General features: G+C 39.8%; 1 protein-coding gene across 15 annotated transcripts in view; it reads right to left on the reverse strand.

Annotated features, from left to right (window-relative positions):
- The window catches only part of APBB2 (amyloid beta precursor protein binding family B member 2), a 184,869-nt gene that overhangs the window by 56,583 nt on the left and 109,391 nt on the right, over positions 1-18,895 (reverse strand). For all 15 annotated transcript variants that reach the window (XM_032108080.1, XM_032108082.1, XM_032108084.1 and 12 more), the window contains 2 exons: positions 8,984-9,130; positions 4,480-4,607 (listed from right to left, as the gene is read on the reverse strand). In XM_032108080.1, the coding sequence (XP_031963971.1) occupies positions 4,480-4,607; positions 8,984-9,130 (275 nt within the window). The remainder of the gene's footprint in view (positions 1-4,479; positions 4,608-8,983; positions 9,131-18,895) is intronic.

Raw genomic sequence — 18,895 nt, forward strand, 5'->3', positions numbered from 1 at the left:
TACCAGAAACTGGCATTTCATCAACTTCATGAACACTTATCCCACCTAAGCAGCAATGTGATCCCTTTTTGTGATACCTTTTTCCTGGGTATGGCAAACTCATAATCAGGGAAAGTTGCTTTTGCAGTTAGTGAATAGCTTTGGTATTTCTCACTTCAGTAGCAACAGGTGATTTTACCAGGATGACCCCAAGGACTGTGTGCTAATGTATTCATGAAAAGAGTTGCACTGCAATTTCCAGCTCAACAATACAGTTTTCTCAGCTTGTGTTCTCCTGTCACCAAATGCTTTTTTCTTCTGTGTTAGTGCTTCTTCAGCAAATGCTACATTTTTTATGCTAACTCTCAAAGCATGTTTCCTACACTGAACATCTCTACACCCTAAACAGATTGTACATTTGATTATGCAGTCATAAGTTTGTTCTTTCTGCTTGTTGTTTTGATCTTCTGCTATTTAACACCACATCCAGTCTGAGTTTACTTGCAAATAATGGCTACACTGCTTTTCCCACAATCTTATTTTTTAAAATGTGTCATTAAAACATTAAACAAATTAAATTTCAAAAAGAGTGGGCTCCGGTCCTGAAAGTCATTCTGGACACAAAATTTCTGTAGAAGCACCTATCAAAATTCTTACAAAAGGCTATGAATAGGAAAGTTCTGAAATAAAATTTCTTATGATGAAAAAACCCCAAATTCCAATAAAAGTGGCTAAGAACATTTGTGTGCCAGCAAATGAGATATTAAAACTGGTTTTGACTTTGTGTTTAGGTATTAAATTTTAATAGACAGTTTCTTGCTGTTCCTTACAGCAACTGGTCAAGAGAAGTCATGCTCTCTAGAAACAAGAAGTGTTCACTTTGAACACAGAAAGGCCCACTCCCACTTCCGACAGTAGAAGAAAAAATTCGTTTATTTCCTCTTCCAGTTTCTCTGTATTGTCAATGCCACATATATTCAGGAAAACAGCTGAGAAAGATGCTACTTTTTATGACCAAAAGGAAAAACTGGGTTTGAGGGATTCTTGTTGCTTGTATTTTTTAAATTGGACCTGTACTTCTCCCACATATTCCATAACTAAACATTTTTTCTTAATAGAGACATGAGTTTCTGTAGAGGGATTCCTTATGGAACAAGGGCATATGATACCCCTGGAAAGATTGGACAACCCAGGGTTGCTGAGGAAAAGCCCCTGAACAGGCCCCTGGCTGCAGGCAGGCCTGGAAAGCACCTGGCTGCAGGCAGCCCTGAGAGTCCTTGGCAAGGTATACACTGGTCGGCTCCCCTGTGGATTAGAGGCCATCTAGAGGGACTGGGGGTGAATCTTTGCAAAAGTAGATATAAATTGGCATAGTTGAACAATAAAGGGAGAACGATGCTTAATCGTATCGGTGTACGTGTCGTTTATCCAGCCAGCTCTCCAGACTCGGTCCCTAACAAGTTTCTGCAGAAGTCTCTGCAGAGCTGGAATTCATCTTTGGCCCCCAGATATGGCATGAAAAAGGGCAGGAGTGGGATCAGAGATTTCCTACGTCTTGCACATAGCTTTTGGCAAATGTTGTGGCATACCACAGCAGGTCAGAAAGGGCTTATATTCATCTAGGAGAGTCTGCTATTGCCTCTCATCCCTGGTACATTTCACCAAAAGCATATAACATTATTGGTGCCACATGATTGCAAAAGGTACATTTCTCTTAAATGTTTCCTAAAAACATCCATGACTAGGTTCTTTCTTTAGGAAAAGCAGGTACCCAGCCTGAAGAAATATGATTAATTATCTTATTTTATGAAGAACATAATGGAATTGTTTTATTTTACAAAGAAATGTAAGCATTTGGGAAAAGAACTGTAAATGATTTTAAAAAAATTAATGAAAATCAAACCTGACATCCTTTACTTGGTAAAGCTGCATCACATTTAGGTGCCCCTTAAAATGCTCTATTTATTTTCTGACCAAGGCAAAGTACTACAAAAACTGACTTGAAGGGAAATGTGTAATGCACCCATTTTCTAATGCATACAAAGCACCCTAATGGTTTATTCATTACACGTTAGAACCTTTTTACTTCCCAGCATTTCAAACTGGATTTGCCCCTCTTAGATCTCTCAAAAATCTGTACCAATGGAAGTGAAAAACAGTTAACCCATGCCCAGTCAACAATCAGTCATTTATCAAAGTAAAAAAATTAGAAACCTTTAGTCACCTGAAAAATTAGTCACCTTTCCTTTTGGAAATTTAGCCATTGATAATCAGAGACTTGTTTTTTACCTTTAAAATCTTTTACTGGGAAAGATTTTTCAGATTTGAAATTACATTTCCCATCAAAAATTAGAGACAGAAACCCCCAAACCCCTACTATTGCAAATATCTTGACAATCACAGAATGGCTTAGGTTGGAAGTGACCTCAAAGATCACCTAGTTCCAACTCCCCTGCCATAGGCAGGAACACCTCCCACTAGACCAGGTTGTTCAGAGCCCCATCCAACTGGCCTTGAACCCTTCCAGGGATGGGGCATCCACAGCTTCTCTGGGGCAACCTGTTCCAGTGCCTCACCACCCAAACAGTAAGGAATTTCTTCCTGAGAAACCTGCCCTCTTTCAGTTTGAAACCATTCTCCCTTGACCTGTCACTATATGCTCTTGCAAATAGTCTCGCCCTATCTTTCTTCTAAGTTCCCTTCAGGTACTGGAAGGACACAATTAGGTCACTTCTAAGCCTTCTCTTTTCCAGGCTAAACAATTCCAGTCCCCTCAGCCTTTCCTTGTACAAGAGGTGCTCCATCCCTCTAATCAACTTGGTGGCCTCCTCTGGACTTGCTCCAACAGGTCCATGTCCTTCCTGTGCTGGGACCCCAGAGCTGGATGCAGGGTTCCAGGTGGGGTCTCACCAGAGCAGAGCAGAGGGGCAGAATCCCCTCCCTGGCCCTGCTGCCCACGGTGCTCTGGATGCAGCCCAGGACACGTTTGGCTTTCTGGGCTGTGAGTGCCCATGGCTGGGCCATGTCCAGCCTCTCACCCACCAGCACCCCCAAGTCCTCCTCAGCAGGGCTGCTCTGGATGTGTTCATCCCCAGCCTGTGTTGATACTGGGGGTTGTACTGACCCAGATGTAGCACCCTGTACTTGGTTTTGTTAAACCTCATGAGATTTCCATGTGCCCACTTCTTGAGCCTGTCTAGGTCCCTTTGGATGGCATCTCATCCTTCAGGAGTGCCAACTGCACCACTCAACTTGGTGTCATCAGCAAATTTGCTGATGGTGTGTTTGATACCTTCACCTATGTCATAATGAAGATATTAACTAACACTGGTCCCAATACAGACCCCCTGAGGGCCACCACTTGACACCGATGTCCCTTGAGACTCTGAACAATTGACCACTACCCTCTGGAACTATCCAACCACTTTCATATCCATCTAACAGTCCACTCATCAAATCCATCTCTCTCCAATTTAGAAAGAAAAATGTAGTGGGGGAGTGTGTCAAAGGCCTTTTAGAAGTCCAGGTAAATGACATGTGCAACCCTTCCCTTGTCCACTGATGTGGTTACTCCATCACAGCCAGTATCAGTCAGGCAGGACTTACCTGACCATTATCAAACATGGACACAAAAAGAAAAAGCTTACTAGTGTTAATCAATCCTTACTATCCCTGTGTCAGGATGGATACTAAGATCCTGGACTTATTTGATGTGAATGGCAATGTTTTTGGTACATCAAAATGCTCATTCAGACAGGGAGACAGCTCACTGTCCTGTTCCAAGTAAGTCACTTTCACAACCCTGTTTCCACAGCAACGTTACATGAGAAGCAAGAATGCTACCAAAAGATCCGTCAGGAAGGAAACCTAAAGAAAGACTGCTTCCAGGGCAGGAAGGCCTTTAGCACACACTCCTGGTTGCTCCCTACCACAAGGAAAAACTTCAGCTCCCAGGCAGGCACATTTCAGGGACAAACCTTAGTTTTCTGCAACACCCTTGGGGATTTTCTTACATCAAGAACTAGAAGTAATAGTAATGGCTTAAACCCATTACTTTTCCCTCAATCCAACTTTTTTCTCCTTCATATGAAATATCTCAAGAAGGTAGAAACACATGCACACATTTAGAGCATTGGCAGTACATTTAACTCGGAGCAGCAGGAAGGCATGCTTTCACATAGCCAGGAGAAACATACTATGAGACATATTTGAAAACATGCTTTTATACCAAGAAGTACTACATATATCTGAAACAAATCAATGTTACGCCTGCAGTTTTATGCACCTGACTGAATTAACCTGAAAGGCTTGTTCAATGCAGGTTTAACAAAACATGTAAGTGATACACTACAAAAAGCAGAGAGTTTAAAAAGTAACACCAGCAAGAAAAAGAAGAATTTACCCACCTTCTCATGGCCCCTGGGACAGAATTACGTGTACTGTGTATTAGCAGACTGAAATAGCACCAAGTCAAGACAGACAAGGAGAGCAAACACTCACCGACCATTGTCACGCCCCACGCCCCAGACTCTGATGCTCACGATGGGCTGCGAGTGCAGAACTGTGCGGTCCATGGGATCAATCAGGTTCAGCATGTCATTTTCCAGTATAAGGTACATGTCTTTGCCCTGCAATTCCACACAAAGTACAATTACACAGTACATCACCCTCTCAAACTGGCTGGGCTCAAGGTGTTACATCTGTGCTGTTCAGCTTCATCTTTACTCAAAGTTTTGGTTTGTTCCAAGAGCCAATGAAAAAAGTTCATATACTTCTGGTATGAAAAAGATCTAAAATGTTATCTTGCTGCTATATTTTTAAACAATCCCAATCACAAAAATCTTTGATGTCTTTTAAATGCAACTCATTCAGACCCAAACTACTGAGTTACTCAACAAATTATGTGTTTATCTTTTTTTCAGTACATTCTTCCAAATACATGAGAAGTCATGATCTGTCTTACTACTAAAAGCTTACATATAATAATATATGTAATGTATACTAAATGTATACATTAGTAATATATACTAAAACCTGTACTTTTGAGGCACGGTTCCTCCCTTCAAAGTATTTTGTTTCCATAAAATTTAACCAATGGATTATGGGAACAGACAGCAATTTGTACATGTCAAAGGATTTATGGAATACTCTTTGAAGAAAGATTAAAGGGGAAAACCCAGCACTAAGACCTGAATGTGAATTCTGCTAGTGACTGTAGAATCCTGGAGGCAGGACTTCTCCCCGGTTCTTCTGGCATGTAAGAACAAGGATAATGCTTTTTTCTCTTATAGGAAACGAATTTAGAGACAATTTTCCTTTTGATACTAATTCACAAATGTTCATCTTCCTCTTCTTGATAGCATTTGTAATAGGTCTGCTGCCTCTTCTATCACATGTAATATCCCTCTTCTTGGAGGCTGTATATATATTCTGCAGACCACAAGATCCCACAGAAATGATCCTGGAACTATTGCTGAGCAGTAAGACAAGCTCCTGCCAATCAGAAGGTGGAAGCTATCAGCTAAATATAGAGTAATTTGTTTCCTCTCTTGTGCCAGAATCTATACATGAACAGAAAGAATGGACAGGGTCTGAATCCCTACTGACTAATGTTTCAAAACTGACCTTTTTCTTTACCTCAGTGATACAGAAACCCTCTTCCCACTTGGTTACAGTGGCTCAAGTCTTAATGATGTCTAATTTTGTATCTGTGTGAGAAGAACATTCATGTCACTCTGTCAGGGCTTTCTGCCACTGTTTGCAGGCAAGGCAGCAAGGGGCAGGCACTGCTCATCTCCTCTCCCAACCCCAGGTCTCCTAACGGATTCAAAGAGAAGCTGTGACACAGAGCTGGCAGTGCAAGTACCAAGAGGGATGTGGGAGAGATAGGCGACACCTGGTATGTGCAAAGCCAACACAAGCATATTTTGCCTGATGGAAAAAGCACAACTGTGGCCAAGATGCAAGGCTGGATATATAGGCTGCTCCTGGAGAAGCAGAAACAGATGTAGCTGTGATAGTCATGCAAAAAAATATTGGGGCAAACCAGCAGCACTGAGCTGTTAGTGGCAGACAGAAAAAGAAACATCATAAAGAAAAAGAGGGAGAAATTTGCTTGGAGGTCAGAAGCAGTAAACAAATTGTGTGAAGAATGCAACCAACTGTCACAAAAATTGCTTTCTGGGCCCATTTTCTACTTATATATTTGTTCCACAAGGAAATTATTACAGGAAGGTAAAATCTGTTCATCATGCAAAATACACTGGGATTAGAATAATGAAACTGAATCCAAATCAGCTGGAAAAAAATTGGAGAATGGGCAGATAAGCAACGTAAGTCACAGGAAATTATCCTTGCAATGCTCAGGGGGATCACTTGTCTGCAGCCAGAAGCAATATATTTTGCTAAATTTTGTTGCCTTATTATACAAAAGCTATTTTAGAGATGAAAACACTGCATAGGTCTAAAAGAAGTTATTTAGACAGGCTGGGAGCTTGAACATGGGCTTTAATGTCTCAGACTGCTGAAGAGCTGCAGAGATCTGATGGTTTGAAATGAGGAAGAGGAAGAGCCATGCAGGGAAAGTGCATAAAGGAAAGAGAGGCTCAATCCCAGCAGTTTTTCTGGAAGTGTTAGAGGCTGCTGTATACAGGTCAATGGCAAGAACCACTTGCCATACTTTTTCATGTAAGTGGTATTGTAATGTACAGAAATGTAATTCATGGCAAAAGAGCAACACAAACAGATGAGTAGCATTTTTGTTTTTAGATTTTACAGAACAGTTCAAAATTTATAGGTAATTTCTTTTGGAGCAAAGGGCATGAAATCCCACATGAAATTCACTAACAAAGCTTCTTCAGGGTCAGGATTTTACCCACAGTGTGGGAGTTCTTTGTGGTTTGTTCTGCAGTTTTTTAAACCATGAAAACTTGGGGCTACTCCTAACCCCAATTTCACTTTTATTACATTCTAGCTAAAGTAAATCTTCAGGCAATCTTAAAACCCCTACATACAGTCATCTAGCTTCATAATAGATTCCTGCTATAATTGCTCCATCTGATATGTCATGGTGGAGTACAATTTTTTCAGATTCCTCTCTAAAACATGCCTCTTCTAATCATTCTTGAAGCCTTACATTGCAGGCAGGAAAATATGGCTGGATGTAATGAACTCCTTTAGAATCAGAAAGACAGTTTACTTCAGGAGCTGCCTATTCAAGCACAGTGTCTCTATTGTTTTGTCAGGCTGACTTTTTTTTTTTTTTTTAATGAATAGCATTCTTAATTTAAACATCCATTCAAGAGGACCAAAACTTTTCACCAACTTGGCTTGAAAAACTGCAAGGGTTTCCAACAAAGAACAAGGGGATTGACATAGAGAAATAGAAAAAAATGTGAACATTATCTCTTAAAACAAAACAAAAGCATATGAGCTCAAACTAAACAATATATTTCAAATTGATCAAAGTGCTGCCATCTGAAAAATGGATGAGGTTACACACATGTAAAGATATTGGGGTTTTTCTTCTCCTTGGGTCAGCAGTAAGTCCAAAGTCCATGACTTACACATATCTAATTGCTTGTCTAGCCATATTATCTAAATAAAACTGTTCTCAGGTGTAAGAAAGAAAGGAAAACAGTATTACTCTGTTCATTTATATGTACAATATATATTTCTCACATATAACCCCTTCTGAAGTTATTTTAAATAGATAGATAGAACACTATAAATGTGTTCCTTTAAACATAATTTTAATTTTTAAGGGCACTTTCTCCCAGATGCTCCCCCGTAGTGTCTCAGCATTGCTGCGGTCATAGCCAAGATAGTGAACTCGAGCCACAGACTGCAACAGTAACTTGGGAGACTGAATGTTATTTTTCCTGAAATTTATACTGAAATGTAGACAAGTCTTTCTTTTGATTTCTTTTTTGTTTGGCAGTGCCATTTCTCTTAGATCACACAAGGGAAAGTTACACCATTCACTCTTTTGTCACTTTTGTATTCAGATCTTGTGTGGCAAATCCACATTATTGTAACCCTTCAGAAAATACCTCAGGAGAGAGGTAGAAAATAAGATTTGGAAGAAGTTTAAGTTTTTCCATGAACAATCAAATAAGAAAGATGTTTTACTGCGGTTTTGTCTCCTATGCCCTCTGTACATCCTACCTTTTCACTTCGGACCCCTCAACATCTTCCACTTCTTCATCTGTCCCCAGCACACCTATTTTCCACACCACAAAACCTAAAGCTCCCTTAAGTTTTCCCCAAGTTCCCACAGTGTTATCCTCTCTTTGCTGCCAACTCAGAAAGAAGCACAGAGCAACTGTGGTCCAGTCGATGAAGGCACACTGACCCTTCAGTAAACCAAAAAGAGGAAAGCTGGGTTCTCTCTTTTTCCCTCAGTGTGTGGGAATCTGGCATCCTTCAAAACTGCATGACACTGGTGCACAGATTCAAGAGTTATTGGAGAGGAGCCAACAGACAGACTAACGGTATGTAATTAATTTCCTTCTGAAACACTGATAAAATAATCATCTGAAGATAAACCATCTGTCCCTCAGTTCCAATCTTCTCATACATTTCAGAACCATGAAATGGAAACAAGCCATGCCAGTGTGGGTTTCCTTAAAGCCCTTTGTCATTGTGAAACCTTTCAAAATACGGTTACAAAGCATCACACCCAAATCTCTGGTCAGGAGGACGACTTCTACTGAATTTCAACAGTTTGGTTTGTGTGTCCCCAGCACTGCCATTGCACAGGTGTGTACTAGCAAAGAAGTAACATGAAAGCGAGATCTTTGTGGCATCTGCTGTCCTGAGCAGTTTGGAACAAAAATGTCAACATTTTCCCTGAACCCTTTCATATATTGGGCAGTGCCAGGCTGAGGTAGTGAAATCCCAAACACAAAACATGGACATATTTGTCCACAGAATTGTTCCTTTGGGATGTTTTATGATGCAAGAGGGATGTTCCAAGAGGAGGAGAAGTTCACTCTGTTCTTACCTCTCCCCAAATGCCAACAGTGTCTCTGATGTCATTTTTACAGTAAGAGAGTTGTCTGATGCAATTGTTCACAGCAACACTGCTCTTTCCAGGAGCCAGATCTTCTTCTGCCATTTCTACCCAGCCCAGAGATCGCACAGCAAAGCACTATAAAGAAACCAAAAGGTATCTGTCAGACAACAGCAACCAGGTAGTTACAGTTAAAGGTCTCCATCTAGAACAGGAAAAAATTTAAGGTCTTGTAGATGGGTTTATGCTCAAAGATAAGTAAATGAAAATGTAATTTGCGAATGGCACAGTGAAAACATTCAAAGGAACAAAGAAGAATGCATGAATTGCCATGAAAGGTATCTGTGGAGGTAACAGTAATGCCTTTCAATAAAATACTTCTGTTAATATAAAGGAGGAAACAAGGCAGCAGTAAATATTAGGACGCACAAATACAAAAAAAAAAAAAAAGGAAAAAGCAGAACTATTGAGTAGAATTGAAATTTTAGCTAGGATCTAGAGCTCTAATTGAAAAGGAAGAAAACTGGATTATGTCTCTTGTGAGATACCCACTGTCTGGCTCTTAACCAGAAAATTACATTTTTTTGTGGATTATAGCAATCACTTCTATAGTAAGTTTACCTAAGGTAGCAAACAATAACTAATTCCAAGCTAAGAAAAAGATAAGCTATCATAAGAGGAAAGCAGACTTTTTCTAGAAGAAATTTAAAATTACCTTTAAAATAAAAACTCTCTAATTATACATTTTTTAGCAGGAAGATGTTTAGCCAACCAGAGCACTCAGTTGGCAGAACAAGCCAAGGCAACATTATTTTGCACATATGGTACTTTATGCAAACAAAACAAAATGGAAGAAATTGAATGGCACCATCTCTACCCTACATCTTCTAAGGCAGAGACAAAAAAGTGTTAATTCTGAAAAAACACCAAAACCTGCTCATTTGCTCTCAGGCTTTATGGTGGGAGAAATACAGACATCACACTAAGTCAATAGGAGTTTGTCTATGAGACAAGACTCCTTCCAGAGCACGTTACAGGTGTCCCACTCTCAACTGCGGGTGCACCGCCAGCAGTGGGCACAACAGGCTTACTGCTGTACCTCCTGACCAGACATACCCAGTGCTTAAGATGGTCCCCAAAGGTTCAGCAGTAGGAGGCCAACACTCGTGGCTCAGCGCTGCTGCCTTGTGCCACACGGCTTTCTTTGCTGTCGGCAGCATCCTGCAGGTGCCCGGGAAAGCAGACAATGATCCTGGGAGCTGCAGGAAGGAAGGCAGCGCCGGGGACTGCTGGGAGCCCTGCTGCCTCCAGCAGCACACTGCCACATGGGCACAGAGCCCAGCAGCTGCAATAGCAGGTCCATGCTGGAATTACCAATCCTTCTTCTTAAGATGCAGTAAATAAATCAGCTTCAGAGTTCAAAAGCTGAATTCATTTGCCACCCTCTAAAACATGCTGTGAAATCAGTGAGTTGATCAAGCTCACACACCATCACTGGTGTGCCACTTGGGAACAACTGTCCTCAAAAAAAACCTACCCCAAAACACCAAGGTATTTTAAATATGCATGATATGTCAACTTTGGCAAACTAAGGGATGAATAAAATTCACCATAAGGGTGAATTCATAAGGGATGAATAAAATTTGGATAAAAAGATTAATGAGTTTCTCCCTCCCTTTAAAACTTCTCCTTCAGCCTTCTTTCAGTTTGCACAATGCACTCATCCAGGCTCACTTTGCCAAGCAGGAAACCCAGCCTAAGAAACTGCCTTCTGTACCTCTGGTACCCACTCCAACGAGTCACTAGTGATGCATCTCATCTCATCTCATCTCATCTCATCTCATCTCGTCTCATCTCATCTCGTCTCATCTCATCTCGTCTCAGGTATCAGACAGCAAATACACTCTGCAATTGTGTAAAACTCTTTAGTGAGTGTAGGTAAAAAAATTAAAGCCTTTCACGCCTCCAGCTTTTTTGTGGATTTTTTTTCTTTTTTTTTTTTGCTTTGCAGACATGGGAATCAACATGCAAATTCTCCTACGCTGCTGTTTCCTGACCCAGCTCTGCTGGAAACCCACGAAAGCGCTGACTTTCAATTCTAAAGGGCCATGAAGGAGAAGGTGAAAGAGGAGACAAAGGAGGGGTCAATACTCAGGGGTGCTCTTCACTTCAGGGCTACACAAGATACTAAAAAAACCATTTTTTAGCAATTAGTAAGGTGGTCTAATCTTAAGATTGCAGAATTGTTTCAGGCACATCAGATACTCATGAATCTTGCTAAAAGTGCTGCTATACCCACTGGGGTATTAAATATTTATCTTTGCAAGCTTTAAAAATAGTAATTTTTTCTTACCAGAAGAAAGGGTTTTTTTTACAAGTATTTAAATATTAAATTGAATAGCAGAATACTAGCAGAGAGAAATATTTTCTAAATCATAAGAGACGTGAAGAACTAAATATATACAATAAGCATACTGTTTCCTCATTGCTCTTCACATCTCAACCACATCTGCAATTTGTTAGCTGCTCTCTGAACATAAGGATAAATACAGAATCACAGAATGCTTTGGGTTGGAACAGACCTAAAAGATTATCTAGTTCCAATCCCATGCTGTGGGCAGGGACACCTTTCACCAGACCAGATTGCTCAGAGGCCCATACAACCTATACAGCCCTTGCACTGAACAGAGTATATCTTAAGAAGGCCAAAAAATTATGAAAGACTATCAGTTCAACTTGACAGCAGGTAAATCTCTTAGTAAAGATGGTGAACTGTTTTGCTATTTTTTTCCTGGCCTTTTTAAATTCTATGTTTCAAATGCTCCAGTGGCAGCATCCACTGTATTTATTCAGCTCACTGTCATAACAGTACAGAATGCAACTCTTGTCTACCTCACATATTGCCCTCCATGCGAAGGACCTGGCTTCCTTCCCTGCTTCTATTCCCTCTTGGTGCTTTCAAGCGAGGTAGACATGAGAAAGTCCTTGGCTTCTGGCACCTGACAAGCTTTTGTTTGTGTATTTCACAAGAAGCCCTTACCATAACCCAAACAAAATGCTTCAGAACAGCTTCATGAAAACAAACCAATTTCCCAAAGACTTGCTGCAAACAAAAACCTCTCAACAAACCCTAAAAAGACTCAACACGCTACTCACAAGGGAATGCATGTACCTGAGTACATATATAAAAGTAACTTTCTTTTGCTCAAAATACACCTGAAGCCCAAAAAACTTTGTATTTTTTGGTTAACTGAATACATATGCTGATGTGACTCAGCAGTCATGGCTGACCTTCACATAGATTTTCATAACTAGAGAACAGGAGCACCCAGTAACATGTGACACATACCAGGGTCCACTCAGTATCAGTATAAGAGAACTATATAAACACACACCTGTGGAGTGGGAGAGGTAGAAGTCTCAGCATGCATGCCTGCACATCTGTCTTCTCTGCATATTGCCAGCAGCTGGATTATAAGAGATCCACTTCATGTTTTATTGTTGGTTGCTTTTTTCCTCCTTCATTATTTGACTTAGAGGTCTCTTTAAAACAAACGAGCACAAAACCCAGCAGAAACCAACCACCTAGTGTTAGGTCAGATATGACCTAATTTTTAGACTATGGCTGGCTGAGTTAGGTGTGACAGCAGAATTGCTTAGTACTCTAACACATTAACACAGCATCATGGTTCTCTGCCTCCCACCAGTGATACTGACAAGCCAAGAGACAAAGTACTTCCTTTGACCTGAAAGAGCTTTGCTAATGCATTCTCTTTTCTTCTGGAACTAACACGTAGAGGCAAACCAAGCCAAGCTAAAAAACAGAGTGTAGCTCTTCTTCATTGAGAGTCTATCAGCTCAGTAAAACAATCATTCCTAGTAATGCCAGTTTGTTAAGCACCTCTACTTGGGGCTCGCAGACAATTAGTGGCAATTAATAATCATTGGCCTGTCATAATTTCAAAGTAATCCCAATGCCAACTTTTGGCTTATGGTAGTCTGCCTAATTTCTTTTCTCTCTTAGAGAAGGTTTCTGTGCCTGGTCAGGCTGTCTGCTTGCCCCCAGACTCTTTTCAAGAGCTGGCAAAATAAAAGAGGTTTGAAGAAAAACAAAAGAAGTTGATAAATACAGCAGGATGAAAGATACTTAGGAATTGTATACTGTGTTTGGAACACTGCTGTTTGGGACCGGGAAGATCAAAGATACTATCACAAACACTTCATGGCTGAGAGAAGTGAATGAAAAAATGTCACATAAACCATGGTATGTCAATAATCTTGTACTTTTATCTTGACTAGAGACTTCACATTTCCTGCCTGGCTATACAGGACATTGTGCAAAGAAATTGCACAGAGGAAAAAAATCCACCTTATCTCACACTACTCCATGAAAAGACAGGTCAACAAACATGAAAACACAAGTATCGCTGCTTGGTTTTACAGTTCTGGGGAACCTATGTTCACGTAGTTGCAAATCCAATTAATGTTTCAGGGTTAATGATCTGTAACCTAAGAACCAAACTCATAAATGCTGTCATCTGAACTCTGTATAGAGCTGTAAACCTCTCTTGCAGTGCAGTTCCGATCCAAAACATTGCTTAAAGCTGGGGAACTTTAGGACTGAAGAAATGAACAAACCACGGAGCACACTTTTGCTCTTTGGCATTACAAACCCTTCACCACAGGGCAGGGTTCTGCTCTGCAGCACCTTTTCCAAGAGGAACCCTGGAATGAGCTTTGGCAGGGACACAGAACTGTGACGAAGTTCTACCCATAAGCAAATGCACACTCTAGCTGTTGTCTCAGGCAGTGCTAAGCATGTAGCATTAAAGAGAATAAAAATAAAATAATTGAGAAAAACAAAGCCCATACAATCCCCTGCTAAAAAGAGGACAAGAGATTGAGTGAACATGACTGATGGCAGGGTAGTACTGGAAACTGGATGGATCATAAAGGCATGGGTAGAAAAGATCCCACTATAGGCTGAAAATTAATTAGAACATCAGTTTGAGAACAACAAACTAATGTACATTACAAGACCACGGACAGATTGCTTCTCATATTGCACAGCTGTTGGCAGCCACTATGAACACATCTTCCTTAAGAGTATGTTTGCCTTGATGCTTTAAATCCGTGCTACTTATTTCTTCCCTACTTCCAAGCCCACAGGACTTGGGACTTGGTTTTGAGCAGTTTCCCTTTGTTTCCTTTTATATTTTTCCTTTTTAAAGGTTATATCTGCCTGCAGACATACGTAAATCACTACAATATTTAATAAGGCCTTTTATCACAGACCACTGAGCAGGTTTGTGCCCGAGACACAGCATGTAGGTCACATAATTAACCATTTATTATGCAGCCAAATCTTTGAAATTTCACTTGCATTTTCTTTGACGGTGTGAAAATAAAAAAAAATAGTGCATTATTTTATGCTTTGGAAGATCAAGTATCATAACATATTATCTTTCTATTCTGAGAAGGAAATGAGGAAGAAGTATGTTCCAGTATATTTGTCTGCTACATAGCAAGAAAGATTACATTGATTCCAGATGAAAATATTGGAGAAGATCAAAGATAGACTAACAAGAGAATAGAAAGAACTTAGGCAATTAATGAACAAGCACTTTCATTTAATTGACATGAAGAGACTGCAGTGCATCTACTGTCTCAAAGAAATACTGACAGATGTCACATAAAAGTTCTTAGCTACAAAGAATTCAAAATGCATAATCAAAAACATACTAATAAGACTTTTCAACATTTCCAGCTTCCTGCTGCAGTTCATCTTGTATTATTTAAATTACTGAAAATACACATGAAATAAAAAAATAAGCACAGAAATATTCAGGTCACAACAGAATTCAGAAATCACTAATAAATGCTATTTCAGGCAGATTATTATAAACTAAACTTCCATAGAATTAAATACGGGGGCTTTACAAATACTGTAGAACAACATTTATAATAAATTACTTCTTTAGAGGAGGTCAATATTAAATTTTCTGCTCTCACAGTCCTTTACTCATTCTCCAAGTCACTACAGTCTCATTTCTTCCAGACTTGCAGACTTCAATGTGTAGGATGACAGAAGTCCCTCTCTTGTTTTGAGCTTAATACTTCTGTCTCAGTGGTTCCCCCAGCCTACAGCCAGAGGTCAAATCTGCTCTATCAAGGCAAGAAAATGTTGCATAACATTGTGCTGGTCCAAGATTTTTTAAAATCCCAATTCATTATTGTGTTTCTGAATCAAGTGAAAATCTAGTCATTTGAGCTAAAAATAGAATGAACACTACTATTCTCTACTAACACCCCTTTCTGAAGAAGAAATTAAAATCACCTTATTCTTTTCTCCAGTCTTCTCAGCAAGAACAGGTTTTCACTGTAGATGCTTTACAGATACCTTGACTTCAGATCCTAAAGGGATGGGTTTATACACTTTGCTTTGAGCTGAGGGTGGTTTGGGCTTCCCCATTTAAGAACAGGCAAACATATTTTTCACTAGAAGCTAATAAAGGATGTTCAAATTCGAGTGTATCTTGCAGAGTAACTGAACTGTTAGGGTAACTCAAGCAGATTTCACTACTCTGCAACACACAAACATGACCCCAACAGACACACACATATGCTTTGTCAGTAGAGACAAGCCCTGCAGGAGTTTACAGAGCATAAAGAATGTGTGCATTTGTTTCTTTAAAACTAATGCTCTGCACTCGTTAACTTTAACCTTAAATGCTGTATTTTCCCCCTGTAGGCTCTTCTTTGGGCTGACAGATATAAGTGGTTCTAATGCCATCAGCAGTACTTTACTTAGTACTGTGGTGCATAATTTCAAAGGGAATATGCATGACATCCAAATTTTAAAAAAACCCATCAAAACCCACAAACAAACAAAACCCCTGAAGAGCTCCCAACCTTTAAGTGAACCCTTGACCTTACTGAATCACTGGAGAAAAACCTTCCAGCTTCACTAAAGTCAGAATTTTGTCTCTTTAGAAGCAACATTACTACAAGTAATTTGATTTCTACAGAAGTTATGCTTACAACAGGACCCAAAGTCAATGAAGTTAAATCGCTATTGATCAAGCCCCACTTTTCAAAAAAAGACTCAAATAAGCACAAATCCATAGTCCAGAAACCTTAAGCCCAGGTGGACCTCCCACATTTGAGGACCCATTTACTGTCGCACTGTCTCCTTGGAAGAGATGGAAGCACCATGGAGTCAGCATCTTCAAGCACATGGAATAATGCATAACTGTGCAACATGGCACTATGATGTATGGCACATCTCATGCTTTTCCATCTCTTAAGAGATAAATATTATCCCTTTTCTCTTGGATGAAATGCAGAAAATTTTGACAAGGAAAACTTCTCATTTTTTAAGGTGAAATTTAGAAGTAGAACTAAAAATAAATATACATGCTGGCTAGAGCTATCTAAATATTGCTCTGTCATTCAACACAATGTTCCATTTTAATTGATTTTTAAAAGAACTTCCTCCATAAATGTACCTTTCAGCAAGTCCACAATGGACAAATAACTCACCAAATTTGTATCACGCTGGTTTCAAAATGTGCATGTGCAATATATAACATAAATAAATATACATATTTATATATACATATAAATACAAACAGCACCTTTTTCCATTGAAAATCTATGCCATGAAACGGTAAGCACTGTAACATTTCAAACTAGAACAACCTATTTCACTGAGCTGCCCTACGCTGGCAAGCTAATGTAAATAATTGAAGAGAAATACAAAAATATCTGTGAGTTCATTTTGTAACAATATGATGAACAGACATTCAAGAAACAATTCACAAGCAACAGGCCAATCTAAAGCTGAAGCTGACAGAGGCTACATAGATTGTTTCAGAGGTGGAATGGTCAGTCTCAAGCGGGGAATATGATGGGTTGCAAGCTGTGATTACCTCTGCATTGTGTTAGCAGAGATGCTGGTGAGCTGACAGCAGACCAGACCTCTGCTGGTGGGAGGTCTGCCAGCAATATCAGCCCAGGCTGCGCTAAACTGGGAGGTGCTTGCTGACAGAATCCATTGGTCTGCAGAACAGCCACAGAAACTTTTTGCCTGTGGCACATGAGTATGATGAACTGCTGCTTCTCCCAGTTTCTGTCCATTCCTGAGGGTTCCTTCATCAATTACACACAAAATACTGCTGGACCACGAAAAGTTTACTGTGTTGCACCATAAAACAGTGAAGAAATTGTGATTAAAAACTATAAAAAATAAGCAACATTAAAATATTAAAAAGTGAAGATTCTTATAATAAAAAAAAAAATTGCTTAGCGCAGCAGCCTGGGGTTTTTTGTATTCTACTGAACCACCACAGTTTATTAAATGGCTGTGTACAGCAAGATGCTGTACACAAACTCCAGCCAAGAAAAACTGGACTGGGCACTTCCATGAGAAAAGTACTGAAGATGATACTGGCACTTTGACCTAGTGAAGCAATAGCAACTGCCACCACTGGAAGAAACAGCATCATTTAAAAAAAGAATTAAAATAGGTATATTCATGTTTTCTCAAACACAGCCAGCACTTCCCGGTAGAGAAGCTACAATTTTAAGAGCACTGTTTCCCTTTGGAAATGGTGTCCCATGCCTCAGAGGCTATAGCAGTGCATTGGGTGTTCCACAGTTGCAATTTCAGAGGCAAGGCTGCCTCCAGTGCTGCCTCACCTGACTGAGCCAGGCAAAGCAACCAGGGAAGCTGCCTCCCCACAAGGACAGTGGTCACTGGCATGCACCTAAACTGCCGACAAAACCTGGCATTCATGGCAAGGGTAGGAATTGTTCCAAGGGCAAAGCATGACCCACACAGCTCCCATCTGCATCATTCAGCCTCCTGTAATTCACTTGGCATCTGTCTTACTACCCCAACAATGATTCTGGTCAACACACCTGTGGCAGACAAAGCCACTGTCAATACTGGAACTTTACAGGCCATGAAGATACTCTGTTTTGATTTGAAACAGAGGTGTTCCTATGTTTTATCTTCTCTTTCCCAATCCTGCAGAAATCTCACAGCCCATACGCTGTACATTTTGTACAGTGTATCTTAGTAAAGAAAATCCTGATAATGCCTCCAAACTCAAGATGTAATTCTTGCATTGCAAACTTGGAAACTAATGGTAAATTTTCAAGCATTTTCCATTCTCTTTCACATGAGGAATAGCTTTGCGATGTGTTTTTCTAAGGAAGACTATAAGTAAAAATCTCTCCTCTACATCCCTCCTACTGTTTAGGCACTCCTGTCCTGATCCTGCATGTTAGGTTCACAGCTAATTAGATCCCAGAGATATATGGGATTCCTAGGAGTGAAAGACGTGTAATATTTTGGAGGATCTCAATTATAATCTTGAATGGCTTGAGAAATTAAGCTACATTATCCCAGATATTTATACTTTACATATAATACAACAAAAAAACCATACTGTAACTCTGTGTGCCCTTACAAAGTAAATCCACGAGATTTGGGAAAATGCTACATCCTCCTCTGCCCTGAACTCATCTTCATATTTGATTAAACAAGACTCCATTTAGGAACATGGTGGAAGCAAATATCCTCTAGATGGAAATCTGTATTATGATGTACATCACACCCTGACATTAGCATTTTTTACCTAATGACACAACAGATGTTAATAATAACATCATTCACAGAGATAAAGAACAAGCAAACACATTGTCTGAAAGGTCTAATGAGCAACATGAAAAAAACGATTTAAAAAAAATAAATCATTGAGGATATATATTTTAGTGCTTTAGTTGGCTATTTCTAAATCTGCTTTTGAAGCAGACCATTTTTAAGCACCTGCATCATTTACCTGCATCATATCTATAGATGGGAGGGTGCCTTCATGCTGCTAATGGCAAACAGCC

The sequence above is a fragment of the Corvus moneduloides genome, chromosome 5, assembly GCF_009650955.1.
Source record: "Corvus moneduloides isolate bCorMon1 chromosome 5, bCorMon1.pri, whole genome shotgun sequence".
NCBI lineage: Eukaryota > Metazoa > Chordata > Aves > Passeriformes > Corvidae > Corvus > Corvus moneduloides.